The sequence below is a fragment of the Anopheles merus genome, chromosome 3R, assembly GCF_017562075.2.
Source record: "Anopheles merus strain MAF chromosome 3R, AmerM5.1, whole genome shotgun sequence".
Taxonomy (NCBI): Eukaryota; Metazoa; Arthropoda; class Insecta; order Diptera; family Culicidae; genus Anopheles; species Anopheles merus.
This window is the reverse complement of record NC_054084.1, coordinates 15,998,979-16,021,055: the sequence shown is the minus strand read 5'-3', so window position 1 is coordinate 16,021,055 and position 22,077 is coordinate 15,998,979. Positions and strand designations below refer to the sequence as shown.

The window sequence follows — 22,077 nt, the reverse complement described above, 5'->3', positions numbered from 1 at the left end:
ACATTTAGAGTGTTGGCGCTATTGCTGTGCGAAAGGAAAAGAAAGGAAAAGAAGGAGAAGACGACGACGATAATAACAAAACAAAAAAATGACCACCCCCAAGAACGCTGGCAATAGCTGGGCGTTTGGCCAGCAAAGTGCTGTGGCAAAAGATGAGCCGTGCTGCCGCCATATCGGGTGAGAACTGCTGACGACTGCTGACAAGAAAGAGCAATACACTTCACAAGCTCTGATGGAGTTTTATTCTCCGCGTCCATAAACCACCACCTCCATCATCTATGGGAGGCTTTTCAATGGACGAGCGAGGGGGGGGGGGGGCTGGGTAGGGCGCGTGGGAAATCAACCACTGGGAGGGATCGCTGCGAAATATCATAAAGTCGAACCATTGTTGTAGGACGCAGTGCGGTGGTGCCGGTGGTCGGCACGGTTTTGGTTTATTTTTCTTCACTCCAAGGGGGAGAAAGCTGGTTGGGGAAGGCTTAGTGATAACAATACGAGATACCGCCCATATCCTTCACAACCGCAACCGTCCCAAACTGTTTCCGGTGGCGGGATGCGCGTAAGTAAACATCAACAAAGACGATCAAGCAAGCAAGCAAGCACGGCCTGCAGGTCATCGGTGGGCGGGCGATGGTAACAACAACAACAACAATGACAGCGACGAAAAGCGGCAATACGACCAAAAAGTGGGAAGCTGAAGAGAAAACAAACAAGAGAGAGAGAGAGAGAGAGCCAGTGTATAGACAGGGTACGATAAATACACGAAATAAATTAATACCGACCTCCGAATGCAATCAATCATCGCAGCGCAACACGCAGGATGAAATGGGAAGGTGACTCTCGCCCTCTTATCTTCACCTCCCAGTGCGTGCCCAGTAAGTGGGTGGTGATGGTGATGGAGGAGATGGGTTTATTTTTCCGGCTCGGTACGTCTTGCACCCTGCAGACACAAACACAGGGGACACAGGGAAGTCGTAGGCACGAACACGGAAATGTAGTACATTAATTTTATGCCCGCGTACTGCTGCTCCACCCACCGTCCTCGCGCACGGTTGTTGCGGTTGTTTTTCCACTGTTGGCAACATCCAAAAATCCATCAAAAAAATTCACCTCAAATGCTGTACCCTTACTGATGGATTTCTATCTCTCTTTCTCTCCCCTATCCTCCGTATCAATGTTTTAACTTTTTTTTCGCAGATTTCACCTCTTCACAACGCCAAACGGTACAAGATACCGACAGCGACGACCATCCACCACGTCCACATCATCATCACGCACATCACCATCCACATCAGCATCGGCAGCAGCAGCAGCAGCAGCACCACCACCACCATCAACAGCCAGCCGCATCGGACGCTCCCTCGGTGTCGCCATTTCCGGCAGCGATGTATTTCGCCACCCAAAACAACACAAAAGTCACCGCACAACGGGGCGGCACGGCCCTGCTACCGTGCACCGTCATCAGCCAATCTTCCGCCCTGGTGAGTTGAAATTTCGCTTCGCTATACACCTTGTTTTTCGGGCTTTTAACCTTCGCTGGGAAGGAAGGAAGTGAGAGGAAAGAAGGGGCATAAAAAGGGCGTCACGGGAAGGGATACAGGCAAGGTAAACAATATCTTTACCAATCATGGCAGTTGATAAGGGAGTTGAGTTTTGCTGAAATAATATACACTACTTACGAGGCTAAGCTACGAGCTACGATGGTGGGCGTGTAATCCTTTTCCTTTAATGCGGTCGGATCGTTTAATGGGGATCGTTTAGGAACGGTTTGTTTGTTTTTGGTTAGAGAAGGATAAAAATAACATATTTTTAACTTAGACTTCGGTTGAAAGAGTAATTAATTAAATTAACTTATTATATCATATGGTCATCTATTCGCTTTGATGAATTTTTGTTGGTTATTTGAATGTTTTTTGGTATGATATGATGATGAACTATTAAAAATTTCAGTGTTTTTTTTTACAAAATTTGGACTGATTTATAAGGTTCAAGTTCTCATTTCAAGGGCTGTCTCTGGTATATATTGTATGTGTTTGAAATTTCATTTCATTTTCATTTCAGTTTACATGCGTTTTACCAAAATCGTTTTTTAAAAACAATTTTCCATACACAATGGCTCCATTTATTGCTTTATTGCGTTAAGCTATTTAGCTACTGTACAGTCTTTTAACATCACTAGTTAATTTAGACAGATTACAGGGCTGCGCAAACTAATTTCAAAGATCTCCTTTACACTACAAACTACGCTGAAATAAATGGCATTAGAACTTAATTTAAATGAGGTACTTATGATGACCCCTTCAGAAACCTTACTCCTAAAAAGCAAACCCATACAGGTCCTGACACCAATCCATTACATATTCTGGTTGAAAATTTCACATGTCCGAATGCCAGTCCAGGAACCAATACTGGTCATACAAATTCATAAACTGATTATGAACCCATACCCTTCCTTGAACCGATCATGAACCCATATCGGTCCTAGAAACGACCATGACCATGACCCCTTATAGGTCGGAGAATAGCTCCCGGTTTCATTCATTTCTTGAAACAGTACATGGAACTGTTTGGAATGCGGAATGATACTTAAACCTGGCCCTTGTCTGAACCGATACAGTTCCAGCTCCAGTCGATAAACCATACCCGGTAATAAATGTACAGTGTAGCAATAGTGTAGGAATTAGCGTAGGAAATAGCGTAGCAATTCAGCTTAGGAATTCAGCGAAGGAATTCAGCGTAGAAATTCAGCGTAGGAAATTTAGTAGAATTTGTATAGTGATGACAAGTGATGAGATTTGTCGAGAGATCTTGAACTTTTGAGCTTGTTTTAGATTTTTTTCTATTAAGTACATTGCTTATACAACAAAATGGAATAAAATGTTCCCAAAAGTTTTTTGTAATATTTTTTGTAAGCTAGCTGCGTTATAGCTTCTCAGATTGCTTAAAAGCTCTGAACATTGATGAGTAAAACTTGAAAAACTTATGCATCCACATACAACCACAGTTTCAGTCGGTTTGAGTATTTTAAATACAATAACAAATATTTTGTCAGCTCATCATGTCAAGTACGCATAACATTGAAGTAGTTTCATCAAATGTTTAAAGTATTATTTGATAAATTCTTACAATTTAACTTAAAAATCGAAATTTTAGCTTACATTTCACAGCAATGCCAGTAAGCCTTTATCAAATATCCAGAAGAGATATATCGTGCCCGCCATGGATTCAAGGTTCTCATACGGACCGTCCCCACGTAGCAAGGACTGACTATATTCGCGTGGCGTGGTACCAAATAAGTCCCGAGAGTCTGTAAAGGCTGGCATGTCCGCGTAGGACGCTACGCCAAAAAAATCCAAAATCCAGAAATTAAAGCTTAACTCAGGGGTCTCGAACTCGCATCGATAACAACGTTGTTAAGCGCTATTTGGACATTACTTTTAGCTAAACAATGAACGTTAAAAAAATTGATAAGAAAATATTTGTAAGATAAATTAAACATTTACAGTTTTCTAATATTGAAGCAAAATTTTCGGTTCAAAAATGTGGCTCTTGAGGGCCTCATTTACAGGCTCTTGAGGGCCGTATCTAGCCAGTGAGTCTTAGTTTGATTCATTGATATTATTTATTTCCGTTTAATTAATAGCTAATTCATTCTAGTCGGTTGTATTGAGCTCCTCCATATTTAAAAGCTTATCAAACTCTTACTATAGCTTCGCTGCATGTTTAGGGGCTCTGTTTAATGTTCTTCTTCATTTAGAATCATGTTTTATCCCTCGCCATCAATTGTTTACCTTTTTTAACTTAAAAAAAAAACAATTAATTTGTCGTTTTATTAAATGAAATAGCAACCTTCTTGCGTACCCTTTCATAAAACCCAAAATGGCCCTACGGTTCGTTCCGCTATGTTTCCTTCTATACCTTTAAAAGCTTCGTTTTTTTTTATTGGAAAAGCGATTAGTCCACTCGACGGTCCCGTTGGCCAATCGGCAGGAGACAAAACATAGGTACACCAGCGAGAAGAAAATAAAACAGCGTCAGGTGGAAAATGAATTTCTGCTCACTTCCTACAGGACCACTACAGTCACATTCCACCACTGAAAGCAATCTAACAACCCAATGTGTGTATTTTTTTTTTATCGTCTTCTTCCGGCAGGTATCGTGGATCCGGCGGCAGGACTTCCAGCTGCTCACGGTCGGGCTCGCCACGTACAGCAGCGACGAACGGTTTCTGGTCGAGCATTTGCGCCACTTGGGCCACTGGGCACTGCGGATCAAGTCGGTGCGCACCGAGGACGAGGGCCTGTACGAGTGCCAGCTGTCCGTTCATCCCGTTCAGTCGGTATTTGTCGAGCTTAAAGTCGTAGGTATGTATGGGCACGTGTAGTCGATTCTGTCGAGGGCTCTTGCTCTCCATTTTCTAGCAGCAGCAGTGGGTATGCCTGTACGCAGACAGACACACCGGAACAGCGCCATTTGTACAGCGCCAAACGACACCGGTTGTCGATACGCGGACGGTGAGGTTGGGCATGATTTTCCAATAAAAGCGGTACCCGGGTACACGGGGAGCCACTTTGGCAGGATTTTTATTTCAATACAACGGCATACGGGCATAAGAAAATATGGCCTAGTAAATGGGGAAACGAGTGCAATCCGACGGGGGGGAAGGCGAGGTGGCTGAAGGAACCGGCGCAAAAGATAAACCTCTCATGAAAAATTCCTTCGATGACACAAATCCACACTAGTCGGGCACGATAGCTTTCCGAAGAAGATAAGGCGGGCGAGATTGCCGGTAAGAAAACGGCACAAGGACAATAGGAATCCTCGTCCTCGCTCGCTCTATTTCCTTCCCGAGGGAGAGGATACAGCTCAGGGGATAGGGTAAATAATCTGTCCCACCTCCGCCTTCAATGTTTGTTCCGCGTCTTTGCGTCAGGTGCTCGATCGGAATGGATTTTCATGTTTGGAAAAGCTGGTCGTATTTGTAGCTTCGTTTTTTTTTACGGTGACCGTCTCCACGAGCAACATCCTTCGCTGGCTGCACACACTAACGTGGAAGTTTAGTTTTAACATTTTCGCTACTTATTCTTTTCTGGCCATTTCCGGTGGTCGATATTGGGCTCGGTTTTTTGCATATGTTTGTTTGTTTGAGCACCTTTTTTTCTTCTCCAGCTCACTTGTATTTATCCTCTTGAATCTGTGTCAGAAATTCCTTCGCAATCCCTTTTGAAAATACGCTCCCATTTCGAGCTGGCAAATTAGATTGCGGATGGCACAGCCAAAAAAACCCTTCTGCGATCCTGCCCGTAAGCCGGCCAAAAAAGTGTGGAGCGAAAAGGCAAACGCGTAAGCAAACAAATTTCAGATGGTACTCTTTATATCCGCCAATGGGAATAATAACAAAAACGGACGGAAATGTTGCTCCTTTCTTCGCTAACTCGATCGTAAGCTTGGGTGAAAGGTGTTGGCCATACCCTTTCGAACTAACTAAACCCCTTCAAATGGGTCACGGGTAATATTGGCTAAAAATGCTGATGCGATGGGCACGCCTTTAATGCCGCCAAATGAACCCCCTTCAATGAGCCGGTATATTGCGGTCAGATTTTTTTAATCTAACTAGTGTGCTGTGTTTGTATCGCATACTTTTATGCAAAACAAACAATGTGTGAGGTCAATCCCAAATTGGCACACCTTTTCGTAAAAGGTCAACCGTGCGCAGTATTGTACGAAAATGTGCGATGTGATGTGACAACGGGAACGGATGGTTGAAGATGCACGATCGGGAATCCAAAGCATCATTCATGCTCCAAGAGGTTCTACCTGTGTTTAAACATGAGAGAGAGAAAGAGAGAAAGAGAGAGAGAGAGAGAGAGAGAGAGATAGAGAAATTATCATTTTATTCAGTCTTGTGTTATAGGAAATAACGTTTCTATGATTTATTGGAATCTTATCATTAAAAAGCCATACAAACGATTCATGAACATTCATGAGTAACGTTCCTTTTAATTTAGGAGTAATCCTATTTCATATGTGATGCATTCAACAAATTTATAGAAACTAGTTAATTTGGTCCAGTTTAGGTTTGTGCAACATCATTTCTGGGGTATTTAATAACTTTCATGTGATTTTTTACTCCAAGGGACACATAAAAAGAATCTGAATCAGAACCCATACCGATTCTGGGACTGATTCTGAACATATGTCGATTCTGAAATTTGGCAGTATTCATACCGGTACTGTGACTGATTCCAATCCCAGACACATTTTTTGATTTAGTTATGAACCATTTCTGGACCTGGAGTTGATCTTGACCCTATACCGGTCCAGGAACTGCTCTCAAAACCGTACCGGCACTGGAATTGATTCTGAAACTATACCAGATCTGGGTACTGGTATGGCTTCCATACTGGTCCTGGAACTGCTATACGAGGGACATACTCTAATTATACCCTCTACGCGTCACATAACTTATCGGTACTGGAAATGATCCTAAACCAATACTAGTCCTTGAATTGGTTAAGATTGCATATTGGTCCTGGAACCGATCCAGACCTCATTTCAGGCCCTGCGTCTTTTGCCTTTTTAATTCGTTGCCAAAAGTAGTACCTGTATCTGTTTCACTCAAGGAACTATCAAGTCCTTCTAGTGGTTTTCTTTTTTTTCCATCGGCGGGTCCTGTGGTACCATCGTCACCTAAATTAAGACGCAAGTCTTTTGACTTTGAGCCTTCCTGGACAGTCCATTAGAGCACTTATTGGAAAACTTTCCTCACGCGTCGTAGATGACATTCTTTAGCCATGCTTCAGCAAAAAATAGGCCGATATACGGAACAATCTCAAAACACCACTCATACATGTATATACAGTCTGAAGGCACTGGTTGAACTACTATTGACTGCCAACTATTGTATATGTGCTTTTTAGTTGAAGATGTATGTAAATTTTTCTGTAACCGTTTTTCCACACAAACGCATGCTTTTTAACTTAGCTGTGATCAAACTATCGACAGTTCAACTATGAAGCGTTCAAGTATTGAATTTTGTATCATTCTTCTCCTTGCTTTTCAAAAAAACAAAAAAAAACTAAGTTGGCGTTGCGTTTTCCATAACCAAACCGGTTGTAAATTAAATGAAAAGCATCCAAACATCCGCTAGAAAGTAATGCTTTGCTCAGCCTGTGCTGGAATTGTATTATAGAGAAAAGATAACAAAATTAACAAATAATCAAAAAGAATAATGTACCACTAATGACATGATTATGGCGTCCTGATTAAGACAAAAATAAATCAAACGTTAAATGCGGTTGTAATCGTTTCGTACCGAAATCTAAAAAAATGCCTTTATATGGAATCAGTTACCATTAACAGGAACAGAACCGTAGATAGCAATGTAACGAGTGCATTGTTTTGGTTGAAATTTCAGCGCGGCATCTTCCGCGAATCCTGTTCAAACAAATATCAAACATTTGAACGTTAAATGAACCAAATTTACTAATTTAACGAAAGTTCACAACTGTGCCACGGAACCAGCTCTCGTAGTAACTCGCCTAAACAAGCCCTTATGCTAGTATTACATTTACTGGTAATCGTTTCACCGACAGTCCCAGAACTATAAAGCAAAACAAAGCTTAAACAATCCCCTGAATAATTCAAACGTTAAATTTTTTCCCCTACCTATGCAACAAAAAAAAAACAAGCGGGAACTTAACGCTTCGCATTGCAGTGAACATGTTGTTTAATTTCTCTGAAAATGAAAATTCCATTTATTCATATTTCCCGCCGATCAACTTTCAATCACCGCTTTCAGCGTCTGAAAAGCTAGACAGGGGGTCTGAAATACCGGGAACTAGCAATCTGTCAGCAAATTTGCCGACCCAAAAGCTGCTTCACCGGTACCGCTCCAAGTACACGCTGACTTCCCAGCACGTCCATCCATGCGATCTTATGGTGGAGGTTGTTTTTTTTTTACTCTCTTCTGTTTACCATCATCTGAATTTCACCTAAAAACCCCATCAATGCCCCCCTCCCTCCACTCCTGAACCGCGAAAGTTACTCAATCATTCCCACCAAACAGCACTGCGCGTTGACGCGGTGGACCGTTTCGCCAAACCAAAACCGGTTAGAATGTAACCTCCGCTTACAAATTGCACGAACCGGAGGGGTTCATTCCACACCCGAGCTGGGCGGAATTTAAAACGGATCCTGTTTATGGACCAATTGGTTGCAAAACCCCCCGTCGGAGGGGGGGGGGGTGAATAAAAGAAAATTCCCACACGTGTGTATGAGCTCGGCTCGTAGTGGTGATGGCGGGGCGATCCTGTTTCTACCGGCGAAAGGTGGTACACCCAAGGCACCAGTAGAAAGACCTCCATACATCTTGGCTACATCGTCGTAAGGAGTATTTTTCAAGTATTTAACGTGTACAGGGGAGCGTTCCACGCGCGAGTAGGTGTTCTGGGAAATTGAGTTTTCATTAAAGCCTGATGAAATCGCATCGAATCCAGCGCTACCGCTGCCGTTCCCAGTGTGTGTGTGTGTGCATGTATCAGAAAGAAGGAAAAGCTTTCCCTACCCGTTCGGACCAGATACATGGCAAGTTTCCGAAGCCATTCTAGCCGGCACCGGTCGACCGGTGTGCTTGCGTGCTTCCTTAACCGTAACGTGCCGTGCGCTGTCGTTGTACGCTGTCGTTGGACGGGAAAAGCTTACCAAGCGCTCACGTCAAGCGTATATTTTAATTAAATTATTTACAATCTGCAACCAAATTTAACCTTTACCATTGAAAAGCGGGTAACAAGCTAACGTACACTCACTCACACGTACGTGCTGGGATCGTGCCGTATTAGGGATGTTAGGTTTCTGCTCTAGTTTTTTCTTCTTCCAAACTTCATCCCTTCGCTTCCCTTCTCTCTCTCTCTCTCTCTCTCTCTCTCTCTCTCTCTCGCTCTCGGTTGGCGCGTAATTGAAACTTTTCCCATGCAAGCAAACAAGCTTCTTCGGTCGGTTCGGTAGCCGAAGACGATTTGAAAGCGATACATTTTCCCACGAGATGAAAGCAGCGTGCAATGGAAATGGATTTCATCTCGTAAGCTGTATCAATGTGTGATGGCCATTGTTGTTCTTTTGAACGGGCACAGGTTTACCTACTGCCGAATGCCGCCCGGTTGACATTTCCGATTGCTTTTTAACTTGTGCTACTTCGAGCATGAGAAGAATTTAGCAATATTTCGGGCGCTCGCGCACGCGGTGGAGTGTGATTGCAAATAACGCGCGCACATGGAATTTTGCAGTGAAATGGGCCGAAAAGTTTGCTGCTTCGGAGAATCTGTAATAGCTTGTTCCCTTTTGCCGCTGCTGTACGGCGTTGTTCATGCAAGGATTTAAATTATTTTTAGAACTTTTTTAGACGTATTTTGAACATCGTTCGCGTTTCACACGCGTCTGTTTTGGGTGCTGTGTGTTTCTATTGTACTACCCCCGGTTCATTGCAATTATATCTGGTAACGTGGCAGCCTGTCAGCAGCAGTTACCGCGCTCCATGCTTTATGGGGATTTTTGTTGTTATTTTGAGTAAGCCGTTTTCTGCTGATGGAAGCAAAATTTGATCAAAGCTCAGCGAAAATCAGTTTTACAGTCCATCGAAACCACATGCTGCGTACCTCAACTGAGTAAATGCTGAGTGTGGCAAAAACAATGCTCGATGCATAATTGAGAACGTAACTGGTTAGGCGAAGACGGCTGACGGAAAGTGGGACTCGGATAGAGGCCCCAAAATTGGTTCAGAATTAGTCCGAAATAGGAATTAAAGGTCACATCGATAGAGCAAAGTTCTATCCCAGACTAGCTTCAAAACGAGACCTGCGAATGGGTCAGTACAATGGTGGATTGACATGAGTAGATGTGCTAAGTGGTTACAGCAATGTAGACCCTGCGGAAGTGCCCAGCGCGAAGGTTGATCGAGGAATTCTCAACCCGAGAAAAAGTAAGATGAAATTTCTTAAATGTGAAATACATCGTCATTATTCGTGCAGGATTTTTCAAGCTATGCTTTCGAATGTGCACACAATTATTCATCGCCTCCAAGATGTTTTTCAACAGCTGTCAAATGGTGTATTTGCTTCAAAATTAAATTTCAATTTTTACACATGATTTTCAAAACATCACAAAGAACTGTGTCAAACTCAATCCAGCTTGAGACGTGTTGAAAATCATGTGGAAGAACTGAAATTTTATTGTGATGTAAATAAAACATTTGACAGCGGTTGAAAAACATTTCGCAAGCAATTGAAAAATGTTGTATACATTGGAATTTGATTTGACAAACCCTGTATCAATCAGTACGTATGTTACTCATTGAAGTTTTATTTTTAATTACAATAAAAGCAGTAAAAAATGACACAAAAACAGCTTAAATTTTAAAGCCATAAGTCTTCCTTCCCAATACAAATGCTTGCCGATGAAATAATGCATACTATACCCAGAACGATGCTCAACTGTTGATCCTTTCTTTTACATCGCTCAACAAAGCCCGTTCCATTCTTGGTTCTGACGTTACATTCCCTTTCCCTAACAGTTTTCATGGGCAACCAAAAAAAAAAAAAAAAAAAGGTACGCTAAAAATAAAACACATTCGTCATGTTGCTGACAATTGCAATTCAATTCAGCATTGAGCGTGAAGTGGTACACCAAAACTCACTATCTTTCAAACTCTCCTACCACCGGCAACGAAACCGGGCACAATGAAGACGTACAAAACGAGCTTTACCGTGGAGCAGCTCTAATGCTTATTCACACACACACACACACACACATACATTGTCAGAATCCCGGAATCCGGGGAAGCTGAAACAACTGAAACATATTAGCAGGCAGTAAACCAGTAAGCCCCCGTTCTCATCCGGTGCCTCGGGAAATACGAGCCACTCGCCTGTGTATATGAGCTGTATCTGGTGGAGTATCTGCGGGGGGGAACGGGGGGGAAACACACTCCAACGCAAACGCCGTGAACGCTGCGAATGCGGAAAAGGGATACATTTTATGTGCAAAAGCTTAAACTGTGCACAAACCTTGCTTCCTGGATGAACTAGAATCCATCCGGCTCACACACGGCAGCGTAAGGCACCGAGTCGGGCGAGCGGACTTGTGCGCCTGACTGCGCCTTTACCATCTGGACTTTCTTATTTCTTACCCGATGCCCGTATTTTGATGTATTTTGCAGAAGCGGTAGCAGCGATAGTCGGCGCACCCGATCTACACATTGACGAAGGATCCACCCTGCGGCTGGAGTGCAAATTACAGAGCGCTACCGAGAATCCCACGTTCGTGTTCTGGTGAGTATTGAATAATTTACTTCATTTTGCGCTGTGAGCGAATTTGCTTACCAAGCGCGAACCGAAATCGTATGGAAATTGGTTGCAACAAGCATAATAAGGATAGCGAAACGGGTTTTTCTTTGTTTTTTAAATTGCGCAAAAGCTTCAATTTTATATCATTCAAACGACGATCGTAAACAAACGACACCCATAATACGGAGAAAGATAATCCTTCCCCCGAGGCATTATGTTGCCGGCACGGTTCCGGAAAAAATGACCCAGGTACTCATAACTACTGTGCAGCAGCAGTCAATACAGTTTGCATTTTTATTGCTCTCTCTCTCTCTTCCACTCTTACCCATCTGCTTCCCCTCGCTACTTATGAAAGGTTACACACAAATACAAACCGAAATGACACAACCATCCCGTGACAAATAGCTTTTTTAAGCCCCCCTCGTTTTGTGTGTCGGCGTTGGCTCACCGCTTATCGGACGACGGTGTGCACGGAAACTCGGCCTTGCTCGCAACTACAACAGCAACAACCCATTCGCCCGATCATTCGCGCGCAGGCGGGAAATAAATATGTGCGACAGGTATTAATGAGGGATTCATGATATGGCCGTGCCCTGTCGGTACTGTGTATCACTCCTCTCCTCGTAACGCCAACGTTTGCAGAGAGTAACGTGACACTCGAATTGAGCAGAGGAACGGGGGCTGATGGTACAACCCACGTACCGGTTCAATTCGACGGTGCAAATCATTTTTTATCCAAAACGGAGTAAACGCAGAATCAACTGAACGTTGGAAACAGGGATCACTTACTTAATTCTACCCCGCTGCGGGTATGGGCGTGTTATGATAAGCAAGCGCGCTGTTAAGTAGCAAATTTAACGTTTCGCAAAGTGACAAAGCCTGTCTGGGGGAAATAATGATTATTGGTGGTAATAATGTTGCCAAATACCAACCAATGTGTAAGGGTAGTATGTTGGAGTTATAAAACATTTTATAAATTGAACAAGATTGAAATTTCTGTACAGATGGTTTTCTATTGTACTTTACTGTTGCTAAATGGATGAACCTCGTTAGCCTCGTCAGTCACACTTCTCGGATGTGTCAGAATAAGTACCATCAACTTTAACCAACGCTTACCTTCGTCCCTAACCTTGACCACTGGTGGTAATACATACTGTGTGTTGTGGCCTAGTTGTCTTCCACGTCGTCTGGTTCGGGTTCAGTCAAGCATTATGCAGAACTTTCAGGCGAATCAGTCAAATGCACTGAACCACTTTGCTGATATGTATAAAGAGCAGTTGACAGGATTCTGGGGGTACGTGTGTGTGTGATGCTTTTAAGTTTGCTAACAGGTACTGTTTAAAGTTAAGTGATTCCTTAAAACGTGTGGTGCTGTACTTTAAATGGATAAAGAGTTACTCAGAACAGCCATGCTTGGAGTGATAGCATAACGAAGGGATTAAGTGATCAAATAATTAAGTTTTCCGATTTTTTTTGGAAAGTTATGATAAAATCATACTTGTAAGACAGTTAAAAAGCTGATGTACAGATATGTTTTTCCAGAACATTTGAGTTTGTTCTATTGACTAGCATCACTCAAAGAGAATATTATTAAATATTGTAAATTATTGTTTTCAAGGCTCTTGAACGAAATTGTCTGTTAAGAAAGTATGAAAACAGCTTTCATTTGATACTCTTTTGAACTTACTTACACATTGCTAGTGAGTTTAATCCATTACTATGTGGTTTCGTCATACCCTTTCCATCTTGCTTTAAAATTAAATAAATAATAAAGTAAAACTATCGTCTTAATGGCGTCTAGACGATTGAATGAAGCATGCTGGCCAGCTACTATAGCCAAATGACACGAACACAGGGCACAAGCTGCAACTAACGCTCATCGGCTGGAGGGATTTGTAAGAGCTTTATGACCGTCGGTTTAAGAATTTGTTCAGGATTTAACTGGCTTTTCGTCCTATTACAAATATCAATACAAGGAGGGACTAAAAAGTGTCTATATTTAATATTTTTAGCTAATGATTACTTACAATGGGCAATGCTAGTGCAAAGTAAAATAGGGAAAGCGTCACTTGTTAGATTTGTAACAGTTGAATCTCAACAAATTAATATCGTTTGAATTTATCTTCATTTGCATAATATTTGGATCCCGATTTTCCAAAAAAAAATCTATTCCAAACAAATATATTCTTCCATTTTGCTAGTTGTATCCACACATTTGGTATTGATCAATTATCCTAGTTATTAAACTATCACAACTATAAAAACTTCTTTGTACCAATGACCAATCATACATAGCAGCCTGTCAAGGACAGCTCGAATAATTTGCAAGGAAAACACCAGATGGTGCTGTTGTGACAAATAGAGAGAAAAAGTTATCTCCAAAGGCGGGCGGATAGCTTACCAAAAATAGGGCCAATAAGAAATAAGTTAGGCAGTGGACACTAAACAAGCAGGGACAAAACTGATCAGCTGATCCAGAATAGGCGCCACCGGGGCAGTTAGTAGCATAAGTAATTCGAACGAAACAAGACTTTGTTTTTGCTAGAAAGTTTGCAAAGCTACCAAAATAAATATTTTGTTGTTACCAGGCGTAACAATAGAAACAATAGAAAATAGATAAAAAAGACTTGACATCGAACGGCAAACGCTTAACGGGTTTATTTTTGGCTCAATTAAAAATGTATCCAACGTTGGCAGACATACAGCACGTAGAGCGAATAAAATTTAAGAGCCATTGCATTCATTGGACCATTTTCGCTATAAGCACGTCCTGTTTGGTCAGTTCGTAGTTGTTGGGGAACTTTCTTGAAGGGAGCATAATTCTGTCTCTTGGTAGAACGGTTCAGGTGAATCCAGTGGTACATCGAGCATTGTCACGTCTCCTGGCAGCAGTTTTTTTTTCAAACCCGAAACCGTACCAAGCAAACGGATACGATGGTCCTTTGTGAAGTTCAAAGCAAGACGTGAGTTGTTTTTTGCCCACTTTTTATCTTAGTTGTGTAAAGACTGGTTGAAGGACACAAAGCCATTGGACTGTTTCTTAGATTTATTAAGAGCTCTCAACTGTTTGCGAATATACACTTTCATTAAAGCGTTGCACGCGCTGCAATAGAGCCCGTGAAATGTAGAACAATAAAACATAAATTGCATGAAGATGTTAATCTCTTCATCTGTTATTTTTGAAATTATACATACAGTTTAGTGTCTTTATTATTGGAGATGATTTTTCCCACTAGTTTTAGTAGTTACATTACACAAAAATGCGACCTTCTCCTCATTTTCCACGGCGTAAGGATGTATAACTTCATCAAATTAATCGTACCGCTCTACCATGGAGCTTTTCCATTCCATTCCTAACCGAAGGGATCAGCAAACACACGCCACCAAATTACGTACAGTGCATCCACCAGTGCGCTACAATTACCCCCACAAAAACCGCTAATCGTCAAACCACGTACGTTTGGTGCAATTTCAGTGGTCTCCGATACATGCATACACCACGATCCCGAAAACCCCGAAAACCGACAACCCCGGATGGTGAGCGAGATCGTTGATCAAGATAATTACTTTCCTCATCGGTACAAGCAGGAGTGCATTGCCTCTTTCCGTTATCTCTCTCTCCCTCTCTTTCTCGCTCTGTCTCTTTTCTGACTGTTGAATTTTGCAGCAAGGGACAACGTTACAATACAATGTAACCGGTAATCGACCCGGCGCGATGGTTACGTTTGGGAGTAGACGGTCGGAAAACATGGGACAATCGTCCCCGATTACACGCATCCGTCGTTAGTGAGGTTACATTATTCAGTGCACTTTGGGTCGTAAATTCGGGCAAATGAATGCTACCGTTCGAGCGAACGGAACAGATGAGGCGGATTCGGTCTGGCCGGTAGGCCGGAATGCTGCCAGCATCACGGCCATCTCGAGCGCATATGGTCTATGATCGATCGGCCGTTGGAACGGCGATGCAGTAGTTGGGAACGGTTAGTAAAAAGCCGTTACAACGATAAGACGCACATGTGATCATCCGCCCGGTATGATGGTAGATTTGCAGTGCAGAGAATTGCATGAGATACGCAATATGAATTCGTTTTACGAATGAATTACGTTTAGGAAAAGTTGGGGGGTTTCTGTGTTTTATATGAAGGTTGCAGGATACTAAACAGGTTGTGGGACTAATTTGAAGCCATGTCAAGCAATGCATTTCCTTCTATTCTGATGTGCAATTAGAGCTATAGAATTCGAATGAAAACGAAACCCTTGTGTTAAAGGTATTTATGTAGAAATTCCCAATGTAACATTTTTACCAAAAAAAAGTCTTTTTATAGCGACTTTGAGCCAATTGACCTCTTTCGCCTCATAAAAGATAGTCGATACCAAATAATACAATGAACACAATACTTTGTAGGTTGTCTGTCTGAGTACAGTTTTTTCAATGAACATCAAAGTTCTTTTTTTTTATTTCGTGCAACAACTGTAATCAGTTCGAAATTTTGTCATATCAACGACTAATTGATTATCTATAATTAAGGTAGTTTGAAGACCTAGGTTCATCCTAGATTTGAACCTATGACGGCTATGCTATTGTATCATGCATTCGGCATTTCTGAACCACCGAGGCTTTAATTTTAAACTTTGGATCTGCTTGTACACATTTTAAGAATAAAGAGCTTCATGGAAATTAAAATAGAACAGAACTACTAACATTTATATCACATTTTGTTTGTGGTATGTCTTTCTTATTCGCTCATAGCACCACCGTTGTATAAATGGAATTACTAAGTCACAACGCCTTCATTTCTCCGTTTAGCAAATTGAAATTATTACCATTTATTTGTACCACTTTCAACTGGTTCCAGTTGCTTCCCCTTGAAACTCATCACACTTTACTGCACTTACCTGCAAAATCCCTCCCGATCCGCATCGTTCTGCTTCATTAAACTAACTTATTTTACACGCTCCTCCCAATGCTCTCCTTTTCCTTTCTCACAGGTACCACGAGCAGAATATGGTCAACTTTGATCAGCTGAACGGATTTTCCGTCACACCGTTCCAACCGCCGGCCACCGCCAGCCATCCATCCCATCTTCACCCTTACCTGCTGCCGCACCCGCTCGAGGACGACCTGCACGAGCTGCCCGAGCTTTCGTCCGAGGAGCAAGGCTACAATCTGCTGGACGACGACCGGTTGCTGCAGCGCTCGCTACAGCTTGGGCAGGATTCGGCCGAACCCTTCCTAACGCCCTCGTCCTCCTCCTCGCTGCTGCTGGCGTCCTTGGCTGCAGCGGCCCTATCCTCCTCGCCCTACCAGCTGCAGCAACATTTGGATCGAACGGATCTATCGCTCGAGCGCGGGTACGCAGCACCGTCGTCCGACCCGTCACTGGATCGACCGCAGAATCATCCGCATCTGCATCACCAGCACCACCATTACCACCACCACCAGCAGCATCTACTCGCGATGAATTACAGCGGACCGGCGATGCTGTACTCGCACATCCTGACACCTGCACCGAGCGTGCTAACGATCAAGGAGGTCCACTTAAGGCACGCCGGTAATTACACGTGCGCTCCGTCGAATGCACGCCCGGCCAGCATCACCGTGCACGTGCTGCAAGGTGAGTTTTCCGCGGGATGCCGGGGTTTGGTAGCCGCATTTTAGCGCTAAACGTATACAGTGCACACCAGTTGCATGAAGCTGGTTGAGAACGATGAGTCGCTTGTTTTACACAATTCAATCAGGAGCATGTAGCAGACCGCTGAAAAGAATTTCGTTTGTACGTGCAATTTCCATGCAGTTCGCTGCAGGTGTACTTACTGGATATTTAATTTAAAAATTCTTTTAGAGAGAAACTATTATTAAAAATTTATGTTTATACAGGAATTTAAATTACAAGCTGATTGAGATTTAAAGTCATGGTTGGAGTTTGAGGCTAATTTTGGATTACATTTAATTTGATCAAACGTTTCAAGCATTGAACCAGTTTACCATACCCGTTTGAGCCGGTCTCGTAGTACAGTCGTCAACTAGTACGACTTAACAACATGCCCGTCATGGGTTCAAGCCCCAAATGGACCGTGCCGCCATACGTAGGACTGACTATCCTGCTATGGGGGGATCAATAAGTCACTGAAAGCCAAACCCACAAGTAGTGTGGTACAGGCAGGCCTTGACCGACAGCGGTTGTTGTGCCAAAAGAAGAAGAAGAAGACCATACCCGTTTGCAGTTGAACGTTGCCTGATGTAGTTGCCTAGATACAGCGACAACATTAATTTATATGAAGAAACACTCTGTCCAATCATGGGTACAATGTGTAGAATTATTTTAAAATTATATCAAAGCAAGCCATCATTGGATGTCATGTCATTGAAAGGATCTTTCCTTTCAGCGAACAAAGGGAATCCTTTCTTTGGTAAAATTTACGAACTGTTTTGATTGTTAATTTGATCTAATTTTGGGTTCAAAAGCCGCAAACAACCACACTTGTTCAAACATTTGTTATTCAAGGTATGCAATTTTAAGATAAAACATAAACCCTATGAACGTTAAAAAAACGAATTCGACTCTGAATTTATTTATCAATCCCATAGTTTCATTTTGAAAATATGGTCAAACAGATACACTTTCCAACCTCAAAAAATAACTTTCAACTTGAGCCATTCAAACTTTTCCTGTGATTCTATTCTAAGCAAGTAACTTGAGCTTTTTTGGCAAACATTTTTCTTCACAAAGCGCTGCAGAAAAGTTATCCTATCCCATATAGCTCTACGCTTTATCCGCATTAAACTCTCGTACCTTGCCCCATCAGCTGTGAGCAAACTTTCTAATCCCATAATTCCATTCCAGTCGCATTTTAATTGGCATACATGTGCGATTTTGTAACATCAGCTCAGCAATCTTAAACTTCCAACCAGATGTTAAAACATGCATATTTTTAAACCTTTGCTCTAAGCTGGAGAAACAGTTCTCCAAACTGGAGAAGGAGCGAGTAACTTTCCATTTAGAAAAGCTTTTCTATTTTAAATTCCTTATGAACAAAAAAGCACATACACATAGGATCAAAAAGGTCACATAAAGCTCGGCCACAGTACGTCAAACGATGTCACAATCTCCTCTCCCGCACCGAAGCAACGTCATGCAAATTGCATCGTTTAGCGACAGTAACAATGTTAAACAAAATAGTAGCTAATGTAATTTCTGCTAAATAAATTCTTTTACCATTTTTGCTTTCCCGTTTGCTTTCGTCGTGCGCAGGTGAGAAGCCGGCAGCGATGCAGCACGCCAACCGCAGCCAGCTGGACGACGGCAGTAAACCATCGTCCCGTAGCGGAAGTCACCAACAGCGACCTACTGCGGCCCACTGCGGCTTGATGGTTCCGGCACTGCTACTGCTGCTGTTTGCGATGAAGCTGGTGATGCCGTACGATGGTTGTTCGTTCGCACACCGTCGGTGAAACGAAATGTCGCTAATAAGTGGTGCATCATGCTAGGGGAGATGAATGGGGATGGGATGTGGATGAATGGGTTGCAAGAGAAAATGTGAGCAAATGTTTTATATGAAAAAAATTAAATTGCAAAAACTGCGTACACAGCATACGTTGGACACAGAGCGATCGCTTCAAAGTGCAGTGTGTGGCAATGGAAATGGAAAGCTGTATTATAGTTCAAAAGGGAAGAGCTATCCGCACACCATGTGGGCCACGTGTGGAGGAAACATAGACATAGAAATCTAACAGTATTTTTATTCCACCTTGCATGTTACAGCGCGTAGTGTTCTGGTGTTTCAGTTTTGCGCCACACAGACTCTCACTCACACATAGTTCTGAAGGAAAGAAGGATGTTTTTTTTTCTTCTTATGTGGAAAACATCGTACGTCCGAGTTGAAGAATAAATGAACAAAAAAAAAGAAAAATTCGACGCAACATTCGTTTTCTTTCCTGCGTGTTTTGAGCGCAGCTGAATAAAAAGGACACAGAAAAATACGAATAATTAACAACAACAAAAAACGCATGCAAAAAGATATAATAAGAATCTGATTAGATAGATAAAATGTTAAACGGTGAAGGGAAAATGGATTTAAATGTTCTGGAGAAGTGTATAGAAAGAGAGAGAGAGAGCAGCTAGAAGCTCACACGCACGGGTGTATAAGGTAACAGAATTATCTGATTGAGAGGGAGCAGATACGTACGTAAAATGGGATGAAGTGGGTGGTATAGTGTTTGGGGCATATGAGAGGGCTAGAAACGGGGATGAAAAAAGTATTATTCATATACAGGAAGTATTCAGAACTCAATAAACGGAAAAACGAAAATACTCTCAACAACAAACAGCCAACAATTGTGTGTGTGTCTGTTTTTTTTTTCTTCGAAATATTCGGTTTACGAGTAACATGTTTGCATACGATACGGGGCAAGCTGTTTTCTTTCTTACAACTCTAGTAGGAATTTTTAATCATCAACATAACTCTCTTTCTTTTAGCTTTGTGCGAGCGAAAGCTTTTGTAAAACGATTCAGTGGGGCGGGTTGCTGCTTCGCAGAATAGTAGCAAACGCGCTTCCATAGAAACCGTTTGATGTCCATATTTGTTCTGCGTTTCTTTTTTTTGTCAATTTGCTTTCTTATGCTTTTACTGTTTGATGTGAAAGATATCACGTGGCTTTTCTGAGATAAGCAATCTTTCTCGGTAAGTATGTGTGTAATTTAAATCGTCGCTTCGAAATGGCAGGTTTTAGTTTTTGTTTCCTTTAATATTTGGTTTGCTTTACTTATTTTTGTGTAACACTCCTTTCCATGTAATGTGGTGTCAGAACAAGCTGAAGAAAGATTAACAATAATTTGAATTAATTACACGCTCACTAAATTTATATAACAGAATCGAGTTTTTATGTCGTTCTTTTTTACTGTTTCCAATTCCAATAAATATATTAGCAATTAAAGCGCTGTTGAAGTGAAAAAGGTATAGCAAACCAATGCTGAACAGAATCTATTTTGAAGTACTGACTTTGTGAAAAATGATTTCCGACATCCTGGTAGCCCTTTTTAAAAAGTAGAATACAGATTTAAGAAGGTTCTAATTCACCAAGTTAGAAGAGCAAAAGTCTTCTGAAAATGAAGGGACTGTTTAAAATGTTAAAATTACCGAGAGTTTTCAAATTGCAGAGGCAGCAGATTGGGGAGAGTTCATTGCAACTCGTTTATGTGATTTTCAAAATGTAAACTGCTACATTAATTTCATGAGTACACTTACAGTGAATTAAGCGAATTACAGCTTTATAAGAAGAATAAATTTCCATTAAATCATCGGTCAGATCTTCGGATTAATCTACCCGTAGAAGTAAGATTTTAACTGGACTGATCGTGTCGTTCAAACCTATTGCCGCTTTCATCTCTGAAATCTAATCCGAAAGCTGGACCTTCGCAAGCTCAATCGTACTCTATTTATAACCGCTTATCTATTTTAAACCGGAAAGCTGAAATTTCATTCTGTCCGTGGAACAATATTCATCGTCGGGGTTGGATTTTCCGTTCCCATTAGACAGTTTCGTTCCGCCAGCTGATACAAAGAAACATATAAAATCGTTTCATTCATTTATTTTTTTTTGTTTTCAATGATTTAAAGTTCTTTCAATACATTTTAACCCATCGATTAAAACACTGGTTTTGGTGGCCAAAATGTGTATGCTTCAAACGTAACAAAAATCATGGAGAGAATCAAACAGTTTTTACAGCATCTTTTTAAGGTTGACCTTTACTGTTTACTTTAAGCTAGCTAAGTGTGCTGCAGGTGTTGTTATGATTTCTGGCTTTGGTGCCTTGTAAGATCTTTAAATTACTACACTATACTAGTGATGGGTAAATTCAACAAAAATCCGAAATCGCTTCCAAATGACTCCACCAAAATCGGAAGCGATTCCGGAAGGTAGGTGCCAAATTCCAAACTCGGAGCCGTCCGGAGTCGGCAGCTGGAGCTGGTTGGAGCCGTTGGAACCGTTGGCGTGGTCGGAACCGGTTGGAGCCGATTGGAGCCGGTTGGAGCCGACGGAGGGTTCGTAAGAGATTGCCAGCAACCATTTCGTAGCAAACCATTATTTTGTACGAAAATCAAGACGCCAAGAAAAAGAGTCACCCGAACTACCGCCGCAGAGCTCATTTGAGTCGTCTGCAATAAAAAATCCTTAAGTACTCTTTCAGTAGATCGTACGAGTCATTGTTATAACAAGAAAATATTTCCTCCAAAGCGTGCATAATAGTTTCAGCTGAATTTTTGTTTCCCCAAAACGCATACAAACTCTTCGATGTAACGTATTTCATTATTACTCTTCCAAGACTTCTAAGAACAATAGAAAGTGTGCGTCACACTCATCAACACCCGCAACCACCAAAACACACCTTTTTTTCGTCATGCCTAAAAGATCGCATGTTTGTGATTGTTCTGTTGAAACCACCGCATTCATAACCCGCCGATGAGATCAATCGTTTAGTAACAAAAACCCATATTCCCCTTTACCAACGAACCGTACACATAAAATGAAACAATCAGACGGATCATGCAAAATAAACCAAAACACTCGACTCGACAACCATCAGCACACGCTCGAGACCCTTTTACTTGTGGCCACGCGACAACAAAAACGTACCATCTCGGCCCAACACGCCCGGGCGCAACGGTGATAATGGCCTCCAGTATAACCCGCTACTGCTGATTAAACTGTGATTCCACTTCAACCAATCGGAAGGGC

At 42.0% G+C, this 22,077-nt stretch overlaps 1 protein-coding gene across 5 annotated transcripts in view; it reads left to right on the top strand.

Moving 5' to 3' along the window:
- Window positions 1–19,665, top strand: part of LOC121596716 — a 79,567-nt gene extending 59,902 nt beyond the window's left edge. For all 5 annotated transcript variants that reach the window (XM_041921903.1, XM_041921906.1, XM_041921904.1 and 2 more), the window contains 5 exons: window positions 1,198–1,481; window positions 4,154–4,364; window positions 11,213–11,324; window positions 16,329–16,954; window positions 18,593–19,665. In XM_041921903.1, coding sequence (XP_041777837.1) covers window positions 1,198–1,481; window positions 4,154–4,364; window positions 11,213–11,324; window positions 16,329–16,954; window positions 18,593–18,792 — 1,433 coding nt within the window. In that variant the 3' untranslated portion in view covers window positions 18,793–19,665. The remainder of the gene's footprint in view (window positions 1–1,197; window positions 1,482–4,153; window positions 4,365–11,212; window positions 11,325–16,328; window positions 16,955–18,592) is intronic.
- Window positions 19,666–22,077: the final 2,412 nt, after the last annotated feature.